Source organism: Filicampus tigris, chromosome 2 (genome assembly GCF_054856515.1).
Source record: "Filicampus tigris isolate MCC_2025a chromosome 2, RoL_Ftig_1.0, whole genome shotgun sequence".
Lineage (NCBI taxonomy): Eukaryota > Metazoa > Chordata > Actinopteri > Syngnathiformes > Syngnathidae > Filicampus > Filicampus tigris.
The window spans coordinates 29,559,564-29,583,009 of record NC_141218.1 but is presented as its reverse complement, the minus strand read 5'-3'; the positions used below and the strand labels follow the sequence as shown (position 1 = coordinate 29,583,009).

General features: G+C 41.4%; 2 protein-coding genes across 3 annotated transcripts in view; one reads left to right on the top strand and one right to left on the bottom strand.

Moving 5' to 3' along the window:
- Positions 1-182: 182 nt before the first annotated feature.
- Positions 183-23,446, bottom strand: xkrx (XK related X-linked). 2 transcript variants are annotated; one of them, XM_086023349.1, is made up of 4 exons: positions 22,462-23,446; positions 8,132-8,391; positions 3,471-3,993; positions 183-3,388 (listed from the first exon to the last, which is right to left on the bottom strand). In XM_086023349.1, the coding sequence occupies exons 1-4, from the start codon at positions 22,788-22,790 to the stop codon at positions 3,244-3,246; spliced, it is 1,257 nt and encodes a 418-aa protein (XP_085879475.1). In that variant the 5' UTR covers positions 22,791-23,446; the 3' UTR covers positions 183-3,243. The 2 variants fall into 2 exon arrangements, with proteins under 2 accessions (XP_085879475.1, XP_085879474.1); XM_086023348.1 differs by having other exon boundaries at positions 183-3,993; positions 22,462-22,828; positions 22,973-23,446.
- Positions 12,787-23,446, top strand: part of arl13a (ADP-ribosylation factor-like 13A) — a 30,590-nt gene continuing 19,930 nt past the window's right edge. The window contains exons 1-2 of the mRNA XM_086023351.1: positions 12,787-13,019; positions 22,472-22,581. The gene's annotated coding sequence lies outside the window, so the exon portion shown is untranslated. The remainder of the gene's footprint in view (positions 13,020-22,471; positions 22,582-23,446) is intronic.

Here is a 23,446-nt window from a genome sequence, read left to right as displayed (position 1 = left end):
GTGGAATTGAGGAAGCGTAAAAAGTGCAGTATTCCCTGTAGGAGCTGATGGACTGCATTCCGATCAGCCAGGAAGTCCGACAGCGGCGAAATGAGGAAGTGTGAGAAACCTTGATGGGTGGAAGATGTTTAAAAAAATAGCCACTGAAACATCACATCAACAGAGTTCTATACTCGAAGCAATTTGTTTTTAAATATAGACAGTTTATTTTATTAAAGTTTCAAGTCAACAATAAAGTAGTCAAGGCACTGGACGCAAAAAAAAACATGAACATTAATCAGTAAAATGGTGAGAAATCAAAATAGAAGCTCGTTCAGTGGCAGAAATGTAATATGTTAACTTTGTTCTCCATTGTGACAAGTGGATACGTCATTACAAAACTATTACATTTACTTTTATTTATTTTTTCAAATTATGTTTCCACTTGATTGACATTCACTCTACACTGCTCAACATGATGTTAACGATATTTGGCTTCCGGAGGTGAAATTTTACGATGGACCCAAAACACACTATCACCTTTCCAGGTGAACTAAATTTGCTAAACTTTTGAACCAACTATTCAACGTTTTGGGCCTTTTTGCACAGATTGTTGTCTTTTTTTTTTTTTTTTTTAACAAGCAGTTAAACGGCAAAGTTCCACAAAAGGTGTTTAATGGTTGAAAATTTCCAATGATGTTCATTGCCTTTCTGCCTTTCTGTGATTCCTCCAGTGTCTCTTTTGTAACCCGGTAAGGGCACTCTTGACACTCTTAAGCTTGTGGCCACTGCAGTTTGAGAACATCTGATTGAAGCCTTGCAATGGTAATAATGAATTCACCTGAAAACCAAATATCCCAAACTTCTCCAAGTAGAGTATTTTCCTGCTTTAGTCCATCAATCCTGATTGTGTTTGCTCATTTAAGTCCAACTCGACCATGTTTGTTTCCCACAGATCTCCTTGTTGAATCTTTTGCCCAAACCATAAACCAGTTTCATGAAACAAGGCGAGGCCTCCGTCACAGCCGGTCCAAGCAGTTCGACAAGCAGACGAGGAAGACTAATTCCTATTTCTTCGAGTTTGACCTCTTATTGAGAAGACACGAGGGTGTGCAAATCGACTCAGACACACTTTTTGGCTTGAGTACACCGCACACCTGCTTTGGTCGCGGTCCACTGTCAAGGCATTCTTTGTCCCACGTAGACGTGGACATTCTTTAGGGGGTGCAAAATGGACTACGGGGGAAAGGCAACCAAAATAGTTCGCTGAGAAACACAGTAATTGTGTTTTGTGTAGGTACACCTGCACAATCTAAATGCACAGTAAAACGTTACAAAGAATGCTCAGTTTTGAGGTCAAGAGAGATTTTAAAGTAACAATATCGTGGTTGTAGTCTCCTGCACCGCATCACAGAGCTGTTCCCAGTATTTCGGTGGCAACACAAAGAGGATCAAAACAATTTGAATTTGAACGCCAGCCGACTTGGATGAAAGGCAGACTTTACCTCGGAGTGGTCGACAGTCAATCGTGACAGACGGCCATTCAACCCCTTCAACAGGTGGGAACCGAACTTGCGCTGCCTGCTGCCACTACACCAACATTTTAGATTTTATAATTTGGACGATTCGAGCTGAGAGCTAAAGAAAACCTGAAATTGACCATTTCAAGAAATTTGAAAAAGACATCAGAAACCATTACTATAATTTCTAATATACAAAATAGCTAGGAATTGGCCTTATTAAATAAAAGTATTTGTATGTGTTTAATGAATCCATATGAAATATTAGTTGCACTTTATGAATTAATCTACTCCAATATATGGTTTTTTTCTACAACATGCACATTGATTGAGATGTATTAGAAAAACCTATCCAGTATGAGACAGTGATATCAGCCTATTAAAGTCAATGCATCTAAATTTCATTTGCGTCTATAACAACATTTCATGTCAAAATATTAGCCTAAGTGCAGTCATGTGATATGAGTCCAGAAAAAATACATACAGGTCCATGTAGATCTGATTTGCATCTATGATTAAAGAAAATGGCAGTCACTGGGTGATGTCATTTTGGTTCAAAATATTCAAAACAGCTCTCAGTATTCTACAACCAAAATAATCATCACATTGTTACATGAAAAAAATACCACTTCCAACTGAGCATTATTCTCTAGTTTTGATTCAGTGATTCCCAACCACCGTGCCAAGGCACATTAGTGTGCTGTGAGAAATTATCCAATTTCACCTGGTCTGAAATTTGTTATTTCATTTATGTTATTCATTTACTACAAACAATACATCTTTTATTATTCTTCCTATAATTATTATTAATATCTTCTTATGATCTATCTATGCCAGCGATATAAAGTGACAGACAAAATATCCAAATACTCTTCTGCTAGATGACCGAAGGTACAGTGAACCTGTATATCCGTCCACTGGTTGAATTTCACACAAGAGAAAAGTAGTTTTGTGTTAACTTTAACAGGCCCACATTTCACACGGACTAAGTCAACTGAGACGTGTTCATGATTTCAATATAGTTATCCCCGCATATTCGCATTTATGGCCAACAATGACACATGATGGCGCCAAAGCGCTGCCTAAATCCCATGAAATCCCATCCGGCCAGCAACTGGTCCAAGCACATATTTTGAAGTGATACATTCTGTCTGAGGACTAACTTTGTATTATGGGGAGGAGCTAAGTTTTGCCTGGGTTGTTAGCGGAAGATGTTAAGAGTTTTCGTCGCATGTGCATGTACACACACGTCAAGTACAATAATAATAATAGTGCTATTTTTCTCATTAAAAAACAGATTACGTTTTGTGAGTTTTTGAGTGGAATGAATTAATGGCATTCCCATTCAGTTCAATGGCGAAAGATGATGTGAGATAAGTGATTTGAGTTACAAGTGTGGTCACGGAACAAATTAAACCTGTACGTCAAGGCAACACTGTATGGAAGATCATTGAATTGCTCCACCTGTCACTACATGTCACCGGCTTACATAGATGAACAAAGACATTATTTGTGGTCGATAAATAATTTTCAGAGCATCTAAGTGAAACGGAATCATTTGTTGCGGCTCACGTGATGCAGCGCAGCACACTGGTTGGAAACCACTGCTGCTAGATGGTGCAGGTGTTCCTACTATTGCCACCTCAGGCAAATTGCGTGATGTCGTCCAGGATGGCCGTCTCCTGCTGATCCGCGTCGCTGTTGAGGTTCGGCGGGTCAAGCAGCTCGGGCGGCTCGTCGGGCATCAGCACCATGGTTGCGGCGGTGGAGTAGGACGGGGCCATCTTCCTCGTCCGCCCCGAGTCTTCGCCCGCTCCTCGACAGCAGCAGATACGACGCAGGCAGTCGTGGATGTTGTGCCGGAAGAGGCTGCGGCACGGGTGGAAGAACTGATAGAAGAGCAGCATGAAGAGCACGGCCAGGCTGTAGCAGATGAGCAGCTGGACGGCGAGCAGCGGCGCGCACACATACTCGTAGAAGTCCGATTTGAAGAAGTACCACAGTGTGATGAGGAGCAGGTTCTCCACAAAGCGGGCGCCGTAGTAAATGGCCAGCCGGCCCCAGCGCTGCTTGCGGTCTATGAGCTCGCCGTGGCTGAGGTCCAGCTGCACGGCCGACCAGCAGAAGACGTTGATGCACGCGTAGAGCAGCGTGAACAAGCACAACACCACCACCGTGCCCAGCTTGGAGAAGTTCTTCTCCACGTCCTTGGCCAGCGAGCCCTTCTTGGCCCAAAACTCGGCCCAGGGCAGGAAGAAGAAGAAGATCAGGTTGGCCATGCCCACTAGGATCACCCAGTGGGTGAGCGCCGTGCTCATGAGCACCAGGGCGGTGATGCGCGTGGTGATCTCCAGGCCCCGCCACAGGATCATGCACAGGTAGGCGGGCGGCCGGAAGCGCACCTTGTAGTCGTCGTAGCGGATCTGGATGGCCAGGACGCTGCACACCAGGGCCCCGTATATGACGGAGATCTTGGTGATGATCATCAGACTCACTGCAAAAAAAGCGGACGCCATCAAATGTGTTAATCGCACAGTATTACGTGGATGAGAGCAATGGAAAACGGTTAGAGAGGCTGTCAAGAGGATGACGGCAACATTAAAGGAGCTGCAGGAATTTCGGGCAAGTACTGGCTGTTTAGTGACATCAATCACCATCTTACAGTATCTCTGGGCTATGATGTAGGGGGGCAAGACGAAAGCCTTATCATACAAAGACCAAAAAATAAACGTGATACCTCCCAAACACATCTGTGATAATATGTTATGGTCCAATGAAATCAAGGTCAACATTTTGGGCCATAATTCCAAAAGGAATATTTGGTGCAAACTCATCACCGAAAGAACACCATACCAACAGTGAAGCAAAAATGTCAAGAAAAGCTTAGTAAAACATCTTAACTTTAGTTGGGGTTAATCAGAGGCATTTGAAATGGTTACGGGTGTGTGCTGACTGCCATTTAACCTCAGTTTGTAATCGTGTTGATTCTGAACACAGCCACATTCCAATTATAAGACGGTGTGCACACTTGTGCAACTACATTATCCCTGATGTTTATTTTTGCTTCCCCCATCAAAAAGTTTTTTTCCCCAGACTATAGCTCATGTTAAGGGTGGAAAAAGTTGCAAAATAATTTATCTTGGTCTCGTTTTTTAACATCACAAAAACCTGGCATTTTAATAAGGGTGTGTAGATTTCTTATATCCACTGTTTACTCATTTTGGGCTCCTCATTATTCCAATAAGCCGCCCGTTTTCTATACCGCATTTCCTCATCTCACGGGTAACAGGATTGGTCACCAGCCAATACTATTATTATTTTAATTAGAAAATAATTCATGCTCATTTTTTAAATTGAATTATTTCTTTATTTAGTTTTAATCCACATAAAATCAGTTCACCGAATATGTAATACATCAAAAACAAGTTAAATGTGTGAAATGTTTCATTTTACTAATACCTTTCCATTTGATTACTATGATAAATCAAGTACAGAATTTCATGAGATGAATCAAAAAATGATTCAATACATTTTGTTGAACGTGCGATAACTGTGCGATAGAACATGTATTGGCGGGCGATATAAATAGAAAGAGCATTGGCGATATAAATAGAAAGAGCAATGTCTTCCGTGTGACGGCACACGCCAATAACTGTTTACATCAATGAATGTGTGCGTGGTTGTTTGAGGCACTTAGGGCGCAATGCCTCTCTTCCCTTCCGCCCCATGTATTTGAACAGCAAATTTAGCTGCTTTCATGATAATTGCTATCATAAGGTTGAAAAAGAAAATCAGTGTAAAGCACGGACCAGAGAACTAAAATAGAAAATAAGTTAATGTACTGTAATCATCATTAGGTTGTTGTTGTTTTTTTTACTCTTCACATGCAGGTGAGAGGAGGCTCTGCCTCCTTTGACTGCACGTCCCTGCTAGACAACCCCCTTTTAGCCAGTAGAGTAATAAATAAATAGCCACCGGGTAGTTGTGATAGTATAGCATAGACAACAAAAGCCAAATGCACACTGTCTGCAGAGCAGACATGCACCTGTATAGCTGATGCTTACAGCAGAGTTTGAGCATTGTGTAGCAAAATAATTCTACTCTGACCTAAAATGAATCAGGATTAGGAAAAAAACTAAAATGAGACCAAGGGAGGGACCAAGTCGCTCTGGAACAGCGAAAATCCACATATAATTGATGCCCAGTGAAATGCATTGGAGGAGGAGGGGGAAAAATATTTTTTTAAACCCCAAAACTTTTTCAAACAACACAAATTGTGTTTTCCACGAAAAACGGGGAGAAATGTGGAAAAAACAACCTCACCAGAAAAATGCACTTATTGCTAATATGCAAATATGTGACTGCCAATCCATAGGTCCAATGTACAGCATAAACTATTTAAATTATAATCTTTCCTTTGCATTAAACATGCTAAAATCATACTAGAGTGTCAGACTTACACTGCGTTGCATGCTGACCTCCGCCAAGGCCGATCAGTCTGCTTACACGGAAAAATGCCAGTAACCTGTTCTACTGGAGTCCTACAGGCAGTTTACCGTAATATGCATTCCAGAGTGGGTATTTGCAAGGTTTTTGCACAATAGCAGCACCTGGTGAATGACTGTCAACAATCCTTGCCACAACCCTGAATGCATGCAGACTGCAAGCAGCTGAAAAGTGAAAATACATTCCTTAATGTGCACTTTTATCACAGTTACTATTTTTCCTCAAACCATATTACTTTCCTTGAAGACAAAAGAAATAATAAAACATTTTTGAAAGATATGTATTGTACATGTACATGTATATGTATGAGTAAAGTTCTTCCGCTCATGTGTGTTGTCTGATTAGTGACACATTTCAGTCTGGAGGTGCACATACGGTATCTTTACCCACTGACTCTCCTTAAAAGTTGGACATGTGCAATAGCAGCTTGGACCACTGACCAAGGCGGGACGCAAAACGCCTGCACCCCAAGCTGGCCGGCAATCAGTGACTGCCGGTTGTGACGTTGTCTCTGTAGTGGGAGGGTGATCGCACGTAAACGGCAGATCTCGATTTACAAGTTGCGAGTGACAAGTCACTTGACAAGTCAGGCTTTCACAACAACTTTGTTAACAATGAAAGACGCCGACCAAGTGTTATGAGTTACGTGTAATCGTGTATTCATAACAACTATAAGAGAATCAAAAGGCTTTCACAACAACTTGGTGAACTGATGACCGAGTCATGACATCAGTTAATTGGCACATACTTCCTCATTCATACGTGAGAAAATATGTTCTACCACACAAACTGTACCATCTGTACTGTGTTATTACGGCATTGAAGTATTTGATACCGCAATGTGTACAGTTACCATATTTTGCGGACTATAAGCCGCACCTTTATATAAGCCACACCCACTCTATTTAAAAAAAAAACATGTATAAAACATATATAAGCCTCACCTATCTATGTTGAAAAATTAGATATTTACTGCATTTCAAGAACCATTTTGAACTGTAAATGTACATGTATGTACCTGAACAGATTCTTTCCTAACAGTGCCTTTTAACACGGCAGCAACTTTGCTGATTAAAACAGAACAGAAATAAAAGAAAAAAAAATAACCAGTACCTATCTTAATTTCACTGCCCGCGGACACTCCAGTGTGTCAGTTAACTTCCGCATACTACGCAATTCATAAGCTAGTGCATCGCGCCCTCGCCTGTTAAACTCCTCCACCTGCAGTCACATCTTGTTAATGGCAATTGTATTTTATTGTATTGTATTGTAATGTAATTCTGGTTAGAGCGTCCCTAGTAGTGGAAGAAAAATCCACAGAAAAGCCGCACCTTTATATAAGCCGCATGGTTCAAAACCTAGGAAAAAAGTAGCATCTTATCATCCAGAAAATACGGTCGTTGAAGTTATCTTTAAAATACCATTCACATATACACTAGAAAATGTAGGGATATTTAACTTTCGGATGAAATATCAGGGTAACTTCAAATTCACTAAAACTATATTGCGAGGTTTCAACTCGGATATTAGAGTGTCACACGGTGTCAATAGGGTTGCAAAAGACAGATTGGAAGACTCACGGAAAGGCATAAAAGTGGACATCCTTGGAAATTTTCATGGCTCAAATACCTGTTTTGAATATTGCCGTTCAGCTCCTTATTAGTGAAGAGCAAGTTGCACAAAACATACTGAAACCGAGGAGGTCACACTAAATTCACCTGGAAACGGAGCGCCACAAACTTAGAAAATAATTCACCATTAATATAATTATATTCATTCTAATGTTATTATACCTCAGAATTGGAACGATATGTATTGAAAATGTAAAGCAATCCTTAGTTAACGTATAATACAAACGATGATTTTATTGTCGTACCATAATTTGTGCGTGTTATGCCCAGTATTAACATCTGGCTCTCTAACCTTTTTCACGCTTTTAAGAGTCAAAATACTATTTTCCTTTTACCCATTTACAGTATATATCTGATTTTTTTTTTTACCCTAGTTGTTATCGCATACCGTTTACTTTGTTATAGTGCATTTGAGGTTCATCCTGAAATTTCACCCGAAAGCCCAGTAATCCCAAATTTTTGTGAGTGTTAAGTATATATCCTCTATTGTCTTACATCGGATGGGGAGGATGTACTTCTCCTGGATGGTGGCATATAGCTGGAGTGTGAGCTGCGGCGTGGAGCCCAGGAAGGCCTGGATGACGGTGGTGCGCTTGAAGGCGTTCCTGTGCGTGGCCAGGATGCGCTCCGAGCGGCTGACTTCGCACTCTGTGCGCGTTCCCTCGCCCCTCTTCAAGTAAATCTTCCTGGTGATTGTCACGTAAGGCTCTTCCTTCCTGCCAGCTTGGAAGTACACCATCAGGGCATCAAAACACCTGCAAGACAAGCAAGTCAAAGCATGGAGTACTCCTTTACTATTTAATATATTATTGATACCATCAATACACACAAGCAAATTTCTATTACAAGGAAAATAATAGCTAGAGCTTTCATGACCTAAACGTGGCTTGCTAAAGTCCAAATAACACAAACAGACGGACCGATAGTTTGACTATGTCCTAAAACTGTGTGCAATAATGGGAGTTTTAACCAGCGCCAGTGATGAAGCCGATACTTAAAACTTAGCATGTAACAAATCCACTGGACGAAGAGATGCAAGAAATTACACCAGTGAAAAAACTGTGAATAATTTCAATTTACTAAAATCTAAGGCAACATTGCACTCGATTATGGTACAATTTTAGCACTTTTAGCTGCCTTTGTGAAAGATTAGCTGTTGTCCTTGATCAAAACAATTCTAATAAATACAGTATAACTTTACACATAATGCACGTAAAGATCAACATTTGCAAGGCAACTTCTTAAACCTTCACTTATAAAGTACAATATACCAATAAAACGGAGTCGCAGACTGTTTTTCCAAACAATGTTAATGATGGTGATAATGTACAAAAGTAATTCATAGAAGTGCAAAGATCTTTAAAAAAGTGAAGGAGCTAAGATATAAGTCACACTTTCTTTTCATAGTTTGGATCGTCCAGCAACTTGTACTAAGGTTTCAGCTCGGACTCGCGCCCAAAATTCCCATTCCCCAATCATGTTGACAGCAAGATATTGCCGCACGTAGTCCAATTCAGGAAGTGGGACTAATGCAGCAAAATTGTCAACCACAAAGAAAGTAGAAGAAGGAATGGAAGAAGTTAAAGAAAAAATTATGAAAAAAAAAGAAGGCAGAAGAAGAAAAAGAAGAAGAAGAAGTCATGGCAATTAATGTGTGACGCCTGTCCTTTTCCAGCTGCTTCTCACGGCAACAAATGCAGGGACTGCCTCACAAACTAGCTTGCTAGTTTAGCTGCCGCAACAAGGATTTACCATTTATTTAGCATGTGGCATCTGCCGCAACAAGGATTTACCATTTACAGCATCAAAAGGCACAGTAACGTTACGGAGTCTACCTTTGGCCACAATGTGATGAGGGATCTAATTAAAGCAACACTGTGTCATGTCAGTTTTTGTTGATTATGGTGGCGCCATGTGGACAAAAGCGGTGGTGTTTTGACAAAAGGACAGAAGTCAACCACATTTCCCATGCGCGCCAGAGCGTAGTGTCGTGAAAGCCTGAGCTCTCGCTGGCCTGCAAGTTGGACTGAATTACATTTCTATTTCCCGCGGCTGTGTGAAAGATGAATAGCAATGAGGTAATGAATTTAATTTTGTTTGAACAATACTTTTGTTTTTTTTGTTTGTTTTGGGGCTTCTGCCATGACACCAGTAATAGCGCGTGGACGTTCGAATCGACTTCCGTCCTTATAGCGAATGGAGGAAGCGAATATGCTGTAAAGTAATTCAGGACATTGGTATTTTTTTTGTGTGCCAGGGTTGATCCCATCCTCCTCTAAGTTGATTAGTGCCAGTAAAAACGATACAGACCCCCCAAGGGCATAACAAAGTCCCATTCAACTACTTGTAAGTCAATCTTTTCAAGTTTCATGAAAAGAGTTGTGAAAAAAATGTATTAAGGTCGGATTCTTGCCCAGTGCTGCTTTAAGGTAAGCCATTTTAAACTAAAAAGAAAAATGTTTCTGGAGTTTGAAGCAAAACATTTGAATCCAACCGGAACACATTCACTGCCGTCAACACAATTAGGGAACGGGGATTTTGGGTGCCAGTCCGAGCCCTTCTGTTCTTGGTTTCTGTTAAATAAATTTCCCCAAAAGTATATTTCTTATTCATGATGATTATTTTTACGACTGCAACTCCAGAGCCATTTAAAAACTCCTAAGTTGAGTCACTCCTATCTCAAAGCACCACTGTATATGAAATGTACTTAACTCGTTTGTTTATACAAGAAAACCATACTTTAATTTATACATTTGCACTTTAAATTTTTTTCAAAATAATTCAATACATGTTGTTGGGTCCAAAACTAACTTAAATTATTATAGCGTTTCAAAGAATTTTGTCTTAATATTTTTTACATGTTTAAACCTGTTTAGTAGCAAAAAATAAATAATCGTTTGAATAATCGTGATTTAAATGATTACCAAAATAATCGTGATTCCTATTTTTTTCATAATCGAGCAGCCCTAGAAGGGGGGAACAATGTTAAGAGGGTTATGCATTGTCAAAATGTGTATGTGTCTCCTGTATGTTCCTAATATTGTATTGGATGCGGTTAATAGGAGACACTTTTCATTTCGTTAATGGATTTTCATAGTTTATATATGCGTATGTTTGCATATATGCAGATATTGTTTCTTCTTTTTGTAAAATAAAAACAATTGTGGGAAAAAATAAATGTACAGTCAGACAGGAGAGAAGTGACCAGACCTTTTAAAGATGTCAACGTGTACACGCACAGTGCAGTTTATCCTGCAATAAACTGTTATTTTGCGCCATTTTTGTGGACTTTATGATGTAATATAGCATTGTTTAAAATATGAGGTGTCACAAATGCAAAAAAAAGGTGGAAACATACTTTCTTTCTGATGAAAGAAGATCAAAGCTTTCTTTTGGTAGGTTCCATGTTTATATAGCTACAGAATTCAATTTTCTGTAGGCCTTCAAAAATGAGTCAAAATGGTCAAAATGGCTGGCAAGTGCATTTTTTTACTTAGTCTGGCATTGAATGAGTTAAAACATTTTTATTTTTTTTTTTTGGTGAGGAAGGCTGGAACGGATTAATGGCATTTCCATTCATTCAAAGGGAAACGATTATTTGAGATAAGTGTTTTTAGTTTGAAGCATGGTTTTGGAATGAAATAAACTCTTATCTCACGGCACCACTGTATGTAGCACTTCTCACAGGAAGGTGGTTAGCACAGGTGGCTCGTGCTGTTTTAGGCTTCATGATGATTCGGATTTTATAATCGTAATCTTGTCCATGAATTTTATGCCACAGTGTAATGAGAATTAGTATATTATTTTAATTGTTATTTTTTATGAACTGAATTGAGATTATGGCTAAAAGACTTCAAAAAGTGTATGGTAACTAAACATGGGTGCGTTTATTGACTATTGAACAAATACAAAAAGACACCTGAGGCTCCACCAGAGGGCAGCCTGAGGAAAGAAAACACACTTCCCTGACGCCTGAAAGGCTCAACAGAAACTGCCAAGGGTGTGGTCCTGTCAACTTTTTTCAAGGTGAATACTCCCTGTGTTAAGTTGCAGGACAAACAGCACCCTGTTCATATGCAGGGAGGCAAGTTTTCAGCCTCTGACAAGCTTCTGGATACAGAGTTTTTCACAGAAACGACCACAAGCACACAACACTGAAGTGAGGATTCGCAGTGCATCACGCCGTCTCACATCACTCTGCTGGAATGTTTTGCAACGCTGCTGACTGGCTGCTAATTTTGCCGTGTAAACGTGACACACTGGTCCCTGACCCAAATGTTGGCAGCTGGCAGTAAGCAAACTCTTATCACCACCCTCCCCTCACAAACTGATACGACGAGCACTTGTGTGCACTGGCAGAGGGAGCACTCACGCTCTTGGGAGCCAGCTGGGCAATATTGATAAATAAATTAGGCAAGGGAATCAATATGGCGACTTCCTTTTATGGATGTGTCTGCTGGGGTTCGAGCCAAAACACAGAGCAACTGTGTGTCGCCATTCTCTCTCAGGAAATTCTTTCGACAGCTCTTCAGCGAGATCATCCTGTTTGGCACCGCCCACAATTAAGCCAACAGGCCTCCGGCAAGACCATGTATACATTCAGGTGTGCAGGAAGGGGGTGCAGCCAGAAACCACAAGAAGTTTCACGTGCTGGGACAAGTTGAGTGTGACACAGTTATGATGTTGTTTGCCTAGCTGAGTATGCACTTGAGGAGACAAGTGAGGGAAGATTGGGGAAAAAAAAACCCATTCAAAATAGGTACGTCATACAATTCTACGACAACGCTGTGCTGGTCACTATGCAGACAGTGCATGATAGGTTATGAGTCACTGAACGCAAGAAGGCGGCAAAAGACGTTGGACCCAGATTTCACCCATATCTGCTGACAAATGTTGGCTTCAAGTGAGCATGATATCGTCACTGTCCTGTGAAAAATACTAATATGACGATATTAGATCGTTAAGCGCTTTAACGTGTTCACGATCTCATAAAGCCGAAAGATCGTTTGATGTCTACATGGCACATTCTAAACAGTTTAGCTCTATGGCTGCGCAAAGCTACTGATGCGTATACCCGACTAACCAATCACAGCACGCACAGTGCACAGTACGTCGTGACACTCCCCGCCTCCCTGTTTGTTTATATGGCGGGAAGCTATAGCCGAAAGTCACCACGAAGCAGAGTTGGTCACGAAAAGAAACTCCACATCCACAGTGTAGATTTGGTTTGGATCTTCCTCGGAGAAGAAAGCGCAAACCAGTTATTTGCAAAGTTTGCAGGGACTCGGTTTGGATGTCAGCGCCGACAGCCAAAGCAAACGGAGATCACGGAGACACATGGTAGCCAGAGGCAGCCGCTAGCTCCAAGCTAACGCAACCCACGGTAACACAGTCATTTAACAAGAGCACTCCATGTGAAAAAAAAAGGAAGCAGTGTAAAGAAGTGAGGCAGTGACTTATTTCCTTGCTGAAGACATGATTCCCATGAAAACAGTAGAAAACAAGGGCTTTAAAAGACTCTTCAAAGTACTAGACCTGCGTTACGAGCTGTGTTTTTATGTTTACATTATGTTAACTTTTTACATTCACTGCACATTTTGATAAAAAATTGTCACTATTCAAATTAAAACCTCTTCAGAAAGCTTAGCTGACTTAAAATGTCTTTTTTTTCTTTTAGAGTTTTATACACATTTGAAATATGTTTTATATGTTCAACGTGAGGAAAATGGTTAGAAATGTGCAAATTAGTCTTTAAAAAAACGATGTAAAAAAAGAATAATGTTAAATCTTGATCGTGATTTTTTTTTTTTTAAATCGTGATATGATATTTTTGCCATATCGCCCACCCCTATGTCCAATTTTGGAATGTTTTTCAATTTCCACGTTAAAACTATGTTTGTAACGCGGAAACACCATTCGCATAAAGATAAGAAAAATGTAAAAAATTGACATGTTTTTCACAGGAGAGCGACGATATGCTGCTTAACTGCTAAGCTTTGTTGAACTCAAGAAGGAGAATGAAGATATTAGACGGATGCTACAGTGGTGTCAACTGATCAGAGATATTGCATGATATTCTGCTATGCTTTGCTTTGAATTCAGGAACAAGGAGGAAGACATCAGACAAATTAGCACAAAATCGCAATCACACAGGGGCGCTATATTGGTGTCAGATTGGTCTGTCTAGGCCTATAGCGACACTATACTAGCAGAATGTAACTGCAGAGAGTCAATGAGATGCTGCATTCTGTTATGCTTTGCTGAACTGAATAAATGAGGTTCAATTTCATTTTTGAGGCAGAATGTTCCAGTTGCTTGGGGTAAAGCGTTGAAAAGAAGAATGACCAAAAGTGGTGCCCATTTTGAGAACAAAGAGATTAATAAAACACAGTGTGGGTGCTGGTATGATGAGCAGAGATCGAAGCTAGGTGAAAATGCAATGCATTGAACACATGTCTTTGAAGAAATAGCAATACAACTATGCTGGAGTCCAAAGACCGTGAGAGTGCAAGATATGATACTTGATGAGTACTGAATTCAGTCAGGAAAAAAGAAAAGTCATCAATTTGTTTCCCCTTTAACTGCCACGTGTAGTTTCATTAGCAATTTCTCATTTGAGTGTTCAACTACGGGCTGCAGAGGATGTTTTACTGCCCGGCCATAAGCTCAGCCATTAAATCATCCCGAATGTAGCACAGGAAGCCAACAGGCAGCAGAGGCAATGTGTTTACATCGGCTTGAGATAAAGCAGAGGAAGCGGAATGCAGGACAAATGCTACTGTGCTTCAGTGTGCGCGTGTGTGTGCGCTCTCTTTCTGGCCTTTGTTTCATCTACATGTTGCTCAGTGTGATATTCAAAGTGGTCACATGCTCAGTGTCCATATAAGTCAGTGATGCGAGGAGAGCACTCCTCAGTGTGAGCATAAAACAGATACAAGATAACAGCTGCTTCTGGTTTTGTGCTCTGGAACTGAAGTTGCTGGGCGTTCCGAAATCTTGGTTTTAGTGTGTTTGCTTAAAGTCTTGACAAAAAACATCACTCCCTTTTTTCTGTTCGTGTTGAGCTTGGTTTCATCGTACTCAATAACTGATGGGTACAAATTCCAAAAGGATTGGGACACTTGACAGTTAAACCTACAAGACTTTACAATAGAAGACAAAGTGTGAAGCACACAAGTTTACAAAAGGTCTGATAAGATGAATACAGCTGTGCCTTCAAATACGAATGATTTGACCTCTGAGTTTGTTTAAGATACAAACTCCCATTTGTCTGATTTTCTTTTTTGACTTGTGAGCGCTAACTTGAGAGACAAGTGTTGTTTTATAGCCAGAGCTGGGCACTTGACCCTTTTTTGCCGCGCCGGCCGCAACCCTCCGCCCTTGCCCTGGGTACACTTCCGACCTCGACCCCCCGACCTTATTCATAAACATTATCACCACCCACGCCCGGTTCGGCCCCACCCCACCCCCCCCCCCCAAAAAAAACCCCAAAAAACCTGCATGACACCACCGCGGGACAGATGCTAACGGAAGAGGTTTATTTAAAGACCACTAGCTGGCTAATTTACTGTTCAAACCCGCTGTGGACACGCTTCAAAGGCACCGCTAGTACTTACCCTGCTGCGTGTGCTTACTTCCATTGCGAGCCCTGGGGCTGTTTTTGTCCTATTGTATAATTATTTGCGTCCAACAGACGACAAGTATGCAAGCATTCAACAAGTTACTTATTTTCCACACTTCCCCTCGTTCACACCTTCAAAATAAAAGCATACCAGCAAACCACTACACAACAGGCTTGCTACGGCGTATTTCCGGACGTAGGGAAGACGCCAGAAGAAGTGCATGAACTCCACCTTGATGTGGCAGCGTTATACTTGAGTGCTGCGCGCAGCTTAATATACTCCTGGACACAAGTTGTTTTGAAACAGTTAAATTCCAAGTCGGGGGGCGTCGCTTCAAAAGGACAGCGACAACAATAGATATCGTACCTGCTACAACCATAAACGGACCGAGATGACTAGACGATGCATTTCATTTCATCGCGAAAACGATCTGGAAGGTGGCGGCTAAGGGGAATGTGGGTGAGTAGCTTCTTTACACACACATACGTGACGTAACACCCACGCCGCTGAGAAACTAGTTTGCTTTGCAGCAGCAATGAGCTGCGTGGTGGGAAACTATGTCATCGCAACATGTGACATAATGGACCGATCAGAGCAGCAACAATTTCTGATGTGTGCGTGGCATGTGTCGCAGACCTGTCGCCAACAGCACAATGCGTCGGTCATGTGAATCAATGCGGCAGTTCGCTCGCGCCGATGCGGGAGTAGGAAGAAGCCTAAAAAGAAGCCTTTCACTAAGTAGGCTGAGATGAAATGTGGCCGCCTTGCGACCATGTCACACGCATGAGGGCCGATTGGTGGGCCGGACTAAAATCCACTTCCGGCCATGCTCAGTCCAGCCCTTTTTTAAGATTTGTCAGGGCCGGAGGGTCCGACCGGTCCGGCCCCGGGACGAACTGCCCAGCTCTGTTTATAGCAGTGACCCTGAACTGGTCACCAGCCAATCGCAGGTCACAAATACAGAAACAACCATTCACACTCACATTCGCACATTTTAGAGTCTTCAATCAACCGACCATGCATGTTTTTGGATTGTGGGAGGAAACCGGAGAAAGCCCACGCAGGCAAGGGGAGAACATCCAAACTCCACACAGGAAGGCCGGAGCACGGAGTCGAACCCACAACCTCTTCACTGTGAGACGGTTGGGCTAACCAGTCATCCACTCTGCTGCTCCGTTTAATTCTATTCATTCTTTTTAACTATGTTATTGTATGTTTTCATAAAGTACAAAACTATACATGGCCATTTTCCAAATTAAAGGTAATGTTACAAAAAAGAGGTATTATTTTGAAGGAGCTGAAAACGATTGATGGCATTTCTACTCATTTCAGTGGGTCAAGATTTATATAACGCTTTTCTGGACAATCAGACATTTGAGATACAAGTGTTTTGAGTAACAGGCATGGTCATGGAAGGACGTAAACCAGTAAATATTGGCACCACTGCTATCAGATGGCTTATCCATACATAAACAGTATTTGACAGAAAATTTTGCACGTAAACTGATTTGTTAAAAAGACAAGGGCCTTCATGATCCGCGGTAGACCAAAAAAAAAAAAGCCTGGGCTGCGGCTCGGAACACTACGCCAACCGAACCCAAATTTTATCCGTCATCACGCTTGAGAAAAGGCAGCAATGACGAGGCATCAGACTCAAAGCGTTGCCACAGTGTTAAAGATAACGTCATTGCCTGGCTTTTGAGATGCGTATCCAATCGTTCCATATCTTTGCATCGGATTGCAACACAATCAGATTGTTAGATTATCTGCAGTCTGCACAAAAGAGAGCATAACAAAGATGCCATGCGATTTAGTGAAAAGAACACAACCATTTCCACACATGGAAATGCAGCGATTGGCGAATCAAAGCCTAGAATGTCGGCTTTCTAGCCGGGGGTGTGAATTTGAGATCGCCACAGTCTCGCCCTTGTCTCACACCTGCCAAACAAGTTACTGTATCCTTCTTTCTATTAGCCTACCTCCGGAATCAACGTGGGCAGGGCTATTTCTAGACACTTTTAAATTTAAACTCATCAGCCGCATGCAGGGGACACTGATGGGGTCGGCCAAGATAAAGCCATAATAAATATGATGAACGGTGTGCTTGCAAGGCATTAAAAGATACTTCTGGGGGAGGGGATTTCAACAAACAGAACAAAAAAAACAACAATAGCCTAGAACCCTGTGTTGTGTTGTTCATTCAGATGGGATTTACCAGACTTAATCCGCTTTTTATCACTATCGCATTGGAATTATACAAACCATCAATACGAGACAAAAATCAATTTAACAATTCAGAAAGCATATGTATCTAACAACATGTTTGACAAAAAATACAAAACATTTCAATAACCTCACAAGAGTTGATTGTTAACAGTGTTCCAACATGTAATATATTTCATTTTACTAGTTACTTGCATTTGAAAGTAATACATTTCTCCATTACCATCGGTGTAGAGTAATACGTTACTTATTACTTAAATTAAAAAAAAAACTGTGATTAATTGGTTGAATAATGCTTTTGTCTTGTGGTCTCGATATTGTAACACATTATTGGACGTAGAAACTGTAGTAATATTACAAAAATATAATGAGTAACTTGTTATTATTACTTGCTTACCGCCTCAACGTAATATATTAGTGTAACATGTTACTTTTGTAACGTGTGGCACGTGTTACTTTTGTAACGCGTTACCCCCAACACTTATTATTTAAAGTATTAATGTGTGCAGATCACATGTTTTTCTAGTCAAGACGTTTTGCTCTGACCAACCAACCAGAGGATAGAAGAATGCTTGCGCTTTTTGGCGGCCAGCCCTGTAAGGCAATCTGTAATCTGATTGGTTACATTAATAGTCCTATTGTTAATATTGTAATGGCAGAAATTCTGTTTTACCGTCAGCCTTTGTTCATCAATGCGGGCAGTCAAAGGTGGTTCTGACTCCGTAGCGGCACTCCCTTTGATCCACAGCTTTGAATTTTATTCAAGTACTCACACGGACTCAGAAGAACTTTTTATCATCTTGTATTGAAGGTTTTGGAAAGTGAGCAATGTCGTTCAGTACAACGGGTGGATAACATGTACTTAAACTACGGGAACGGTCAAAAGCTGTTTTGCTTACGTGACTACCAGCACACCGTCTACCCCTCCTCCGTGTGCACAAAGGTGTACAAATTCAGTCGCGCATGCGCAGTAAATCTGTAATGAGAAATTATCAAACTAGTTAACTACTTTAAAGCACTGGCTCTCACAAATATAGTTAGTTTTGTGGGCCAGCACTACCGATTCTGAAGGACCGAGGCTGATTGGTCAGAAAAATCTCATCTAAGGCTAGGTTCACAGCGCAAGCAAATGCGACCCAGATTGGATTTTTTGGGCTTATGCAACCTGTATCTGATTTTTTTATGACAGTCTGAACGGCTCAATTAGGATTTTTTTCAAATCCGACTTGGGTCGCTTTCATATGTGTTCCTAAATCGGATACGCGTCCGATTTTTTGCAACGTGACCGCGGTCTGAACATACATACATACATACATCCATTCATCCATCATCTATAGCGCTTATCCTCACAAGGGTCGCGGGGCGTGCTGGAGCCTATCCCAGCCGTCTTCGGGCAGTAGGCGGGGGACACCTTGAATTGGTTGCCAGCCAATCGCAGGGCACACGGAGACGCAACATCCACACTCACAATCACACCAAGGGGCAATTTAGAGAGTCCAATCAACTTACCATGCATGTTTTTGGAATGTGGGAGGAAACCGGACTACCCGGAGAAAACCCATGCAGGCACGGGGAGAACATGCAAACTCCACACAGGGAGGCCGGAGCCGGGATCGAATCCACGACCTCTGAACTGTCAGGCGGCTGTGCTAACTAGTCGACCACCGTGCCGCCACATACACGCGCGCGCGTGCACACACACACACATACACACATATACATACATACATCCGACATTGACGTCATCCGTAGCCCAAAATACGCTCCGCGCAGGCAGAGGGAAAAGTGCTGACAGCAGGGGGATCGAATCTGCAAAGTGGTTTTGAGTAACACTATTGACTTTATATTTGACTTTAATTTAATCCCACTTGAAACATGAAGCATAAAGTGGACATTTATGGTGATAGTAGTAATTCAGCCACAGTTCAGATTGAGTCATTTTTCAGGCATGGTTATGACGTGACGTCATGGTTAGTGATGTCTCCATGAAATGAAAGCCTCTCCTCGTAATTTCCCTAAATACTGTATTTATTTCGACGTCCTACCGAATCGCTGCAATGGAGAAATGCCACGACACGCTGGACCACATTTACTGCCGTAAACACTACGTCGTGAGTGACGTCGTCTCTTCTGCGCATGTGGGTCACTTTGGCGACGCATGCGTTCATACAGCAGACAAGACCCAGGTCGCATTTATAATGTAATATGAATGTTTACACAAAGAAAAAAAAAAGAAAAAAAAGATTTTTTCCAAAAATGCAAATTGAGCATTCAGACCTGCGGTGTGAACCTAGCCAAAGGCTTTTCATGCGCATGTGTCATGTACGAATGCTGAAAAATGAGATGAGAAGTCTACTGTATCTGTGGCACAACCTTTACAGCCCCTTCAAGAGTTTTATTATGTCAACATATAAATAATGCAGGTCCTGCGATTGGCTGGGAACAGGTCCATGGTACCATTGGCGTTCCACTCTTTCCCATTAATGAAGTACTTCAGGAATACATGCCTTGGTGGCAGAAAATCTTCGGATTCCAGTTGACAAATTTAAACGTCCATGGAAGTGAATGAGTTAATGTTGCATCGGTTACATTAGGGTTACATTTGTTAAGGATGCCAATGTGTTACTTGAGACATTGCTTGAACATACTATGAGGGGGACAATTTGATTAATTCAATTACAGTTCTTTGTAAATGTTAAATTGGTTGTTGGGCGACCAGTATCACGCGACAGATTGTGTTCAGCTTCGGTGGTTCCAATAGATCGTGTGGGAGAACATTTTATTCAGTGTGTGGCCTTCTGTTATTTCCATCTGGATTATGCGTCTGCTCACGATGGGAGAATATTATACAAGAGTCCAAACATATTCTTAAATTATCATTATTATCTTTGTAAAAGCGGACTTTTTGATATAAGTCTTGTTCGGAAGCAATCATTAGGTTGTGCAGGTGTGCCTAATGTTGTGTTTGGTGATAGTGTAAAGCTTTAAAGAACCTGTCAAATGAATTCGGAGATCGACCTATAGTGTGCGTCAAATTTAGAAGACATTTTTATTTTCACTTTCCAGGGACTTTAAGAGAATTACTGTTCTGCTAAATATGTCATTGTGTTACCATACACTCTATTGTGGAGACATACAGTGTCAATGTCTTAAAACTTTACTTCTGTTTGCTGACAATCTATACAGCATTTGTGGTGCTAATTTAATTACCGGTACAGTACATATTTTTTATGGTACACACATCTTAGCCTTAAACATAAAGGCATAGAAAAACAGTTAAGATGATTTGATATACAGCAGTTTTGAGCTAGTATGTAGTTAGTTTCTTAGTACAGTGGTAAATGAGCCTCACAAACCGCAGCATAAACTAGTCCATTCCACGCCATGTGTAACACCGAACTGTCATAATAACAGTCAACATCAAATAAAAACACTTCTAGGTCATACTGTAGTAAAAATAAGTCATGCTACCATGTGGGCGCTCTTAATCAAAGACAATTTTGAACATGCTTTTTCCACCATGTTATCTCATTGTGAACTAGTAATTATTCATTTCTTTGTCTCCTCAAATCTTGACTATTGTAATTTTCTTTTCACTTCTCTGACCCAAATTTCCTTAGTCACTAATCAAGTGAGAATGCCGCGGCTAGGCTTTTGTCTATAACTCACTGATTCTGCCACATCACCCCATTCTGTCATCTTTGTACAGACAGCATTTTTATTTTAGGATTCAACACTGTGCAACATTGTCACTTACAGAGCCCTCAATGGTCAGGATCCACCATGTTTGGTGGGTCCTGTGTCTTTTTATTGTCCTGATAGCCTCATTATCTTTTTCAACAACTGCAGATGATGACGCAATGTAAAAAAAAAAAAAAAAAAAAATGTAAACAGGGGTAAAGTCAACAATGATTGAGATCTTGATGGATCTATTGACTGAGATCTTGGGGACAGTGCAACATGAACCAGGGAGCACTGACGACAATGATGCAACAGATTCGGAGAAGCAAGATATTTCCCATCTGGGGCTTCATTCAAAGTAGTGGTGAAGTCGGCAGCTCAAAGAATGATTTGTGGCGAATATGTCTGGTGCTAGCCAAAAGACCACCAACTTCTGGCTTTCCAAAATTAGCCATCCAATCTGAGATAACACACACAATATATATATACATATATATATATTGCCACACATGGATATATAAAATAAATGGAGACAGTCCTAACAGTCCTTAGTAAACTGCAGTAATATTAGTTGTTCTTCAGAGGCTAAAGATATATATGCCTATGATTATTGTTATATTGTCTGTCTGTATGTTTTGCTCTGCCATTTGTGCTTACATATCAGTTGTTTAAAGGAAAGACTGGTGCTATTTATTAGCCTATGGTATTTTGCATTGTTACCATTTAGGTGAAATAGATTAGACTTTAGACTACTTCCATATGGTTGTTTTAAACACACACCATCAAATACTCTTTTTAACGTTTCGTTTGACAATAAACTTAAACTCTGAGTGGCAATAGAGCTTGAGGCCTCTTTTGTGAAGAATAACTACTGCTTCTTGTGAAGTGATTTTAGTTCACTGCCACCATACAGTGCTTGTATCTCAAATTTTTGTAGTAAAAAAAAAAAGGCTGAATCACAGCTCGTATCACCAAAAAAAACTTGTAATTCAGGTCAATCGTACCTCAGGTTAAAAGAATATTTAACTTACCTTATATTTAATTATCAATATCTCTGGTGAGTGTATTAAATTGTTTTTGTCAAGTTATTAGATAGATAATGATAATGTGAAATCCTCCAGATGATATATGTGGCCCAGTTGCAAGCCGTAGATACTTTTACCACATTACTTTTTCTTTTTCTTACACAAGTACCTGTACCTCTACTAAAGTATAGAATGCGAGTACTTTTGCCTCCTCTGCCTATATTTTTTCCTCTTCCCATTTTTTTTTTTTTTTTTATGAACACGGAACACCTACCTGATGATAGGCCCCAGGAGCAGCAGGTGCAGCAGGAGGACCAGCGGCCGGTCTCGGCCCACGTCCCTGTGGATGAAGATGAGGGTCATCTGAATGAGCACGGCCGGCAGGAGCATAAAGGTGATGGTGAAGCCCAGCCAATGCTCGTCGTCCGTGCGGTGATAGCTGCCGCACAGCACGGCGGCGTTGAGCAGCTCCGCACAGTACAGCACCGTGGCGAGCACCACGCCCAGCGGAGGGCGCACTCGACTCGGATTCACCACGACCACAACCTCGCTGTCCGACGCCGGGGGGTCCTCGTAGGAAATCTCCCTCTCCTGCTCCTCCATGGCGACAGCGGGAAAAAAATCCAACTTTTTTCTTCACGCTTTAACCATCCAGGGGACAGGCGTATTTCAATTAAAGAACAGTAGCGTCCATTAGTTCAACACTTAATTCGGCTCCATCTCTGCAACCTGCCACCATTGTTATTTCCTGCGTTCAAAAGAGTAAATACGTCATGTTTGGATACAATGTTAACCCTTAGGAAACGCCTGGTCAGCAGCAGTCGGATCGTTTCCCAGCCGGCGTCAGTGCCGCTCGCTCTCCGTCTGCGTGGAAGTTCCGCCTCGTCACGTCGTCAACTTATCATCGTTAAAACCTTCAAATGTCTTCTTTCCTGGCTCGTCCAACATTTGGGCCTCATGACAATGACTTGGTGGCGGCGTCAGTTGGCGTGATTGTGGTTGCATGTGTTTTCAGCTGTTTCAGGGCATGCACCCTCCGTGGTTGGTGGTTGTGTATAAAGAGCATGCAAGCTCGCGTACAAAACAAACACGATACCGGATGTGGAAACGACTGCCCTGTAAAATAAGAGCACACGACCAAGCGCGGATATCCGGTGTAGGTCCTTTGAAACAAAATGTATATTTAGGTTCTTGGAGGGAGTGGGTCTTCAATCCTGGTCCTGAAGGGTTTCCTGGATGTTTTCCATCTCTTGCTCCTT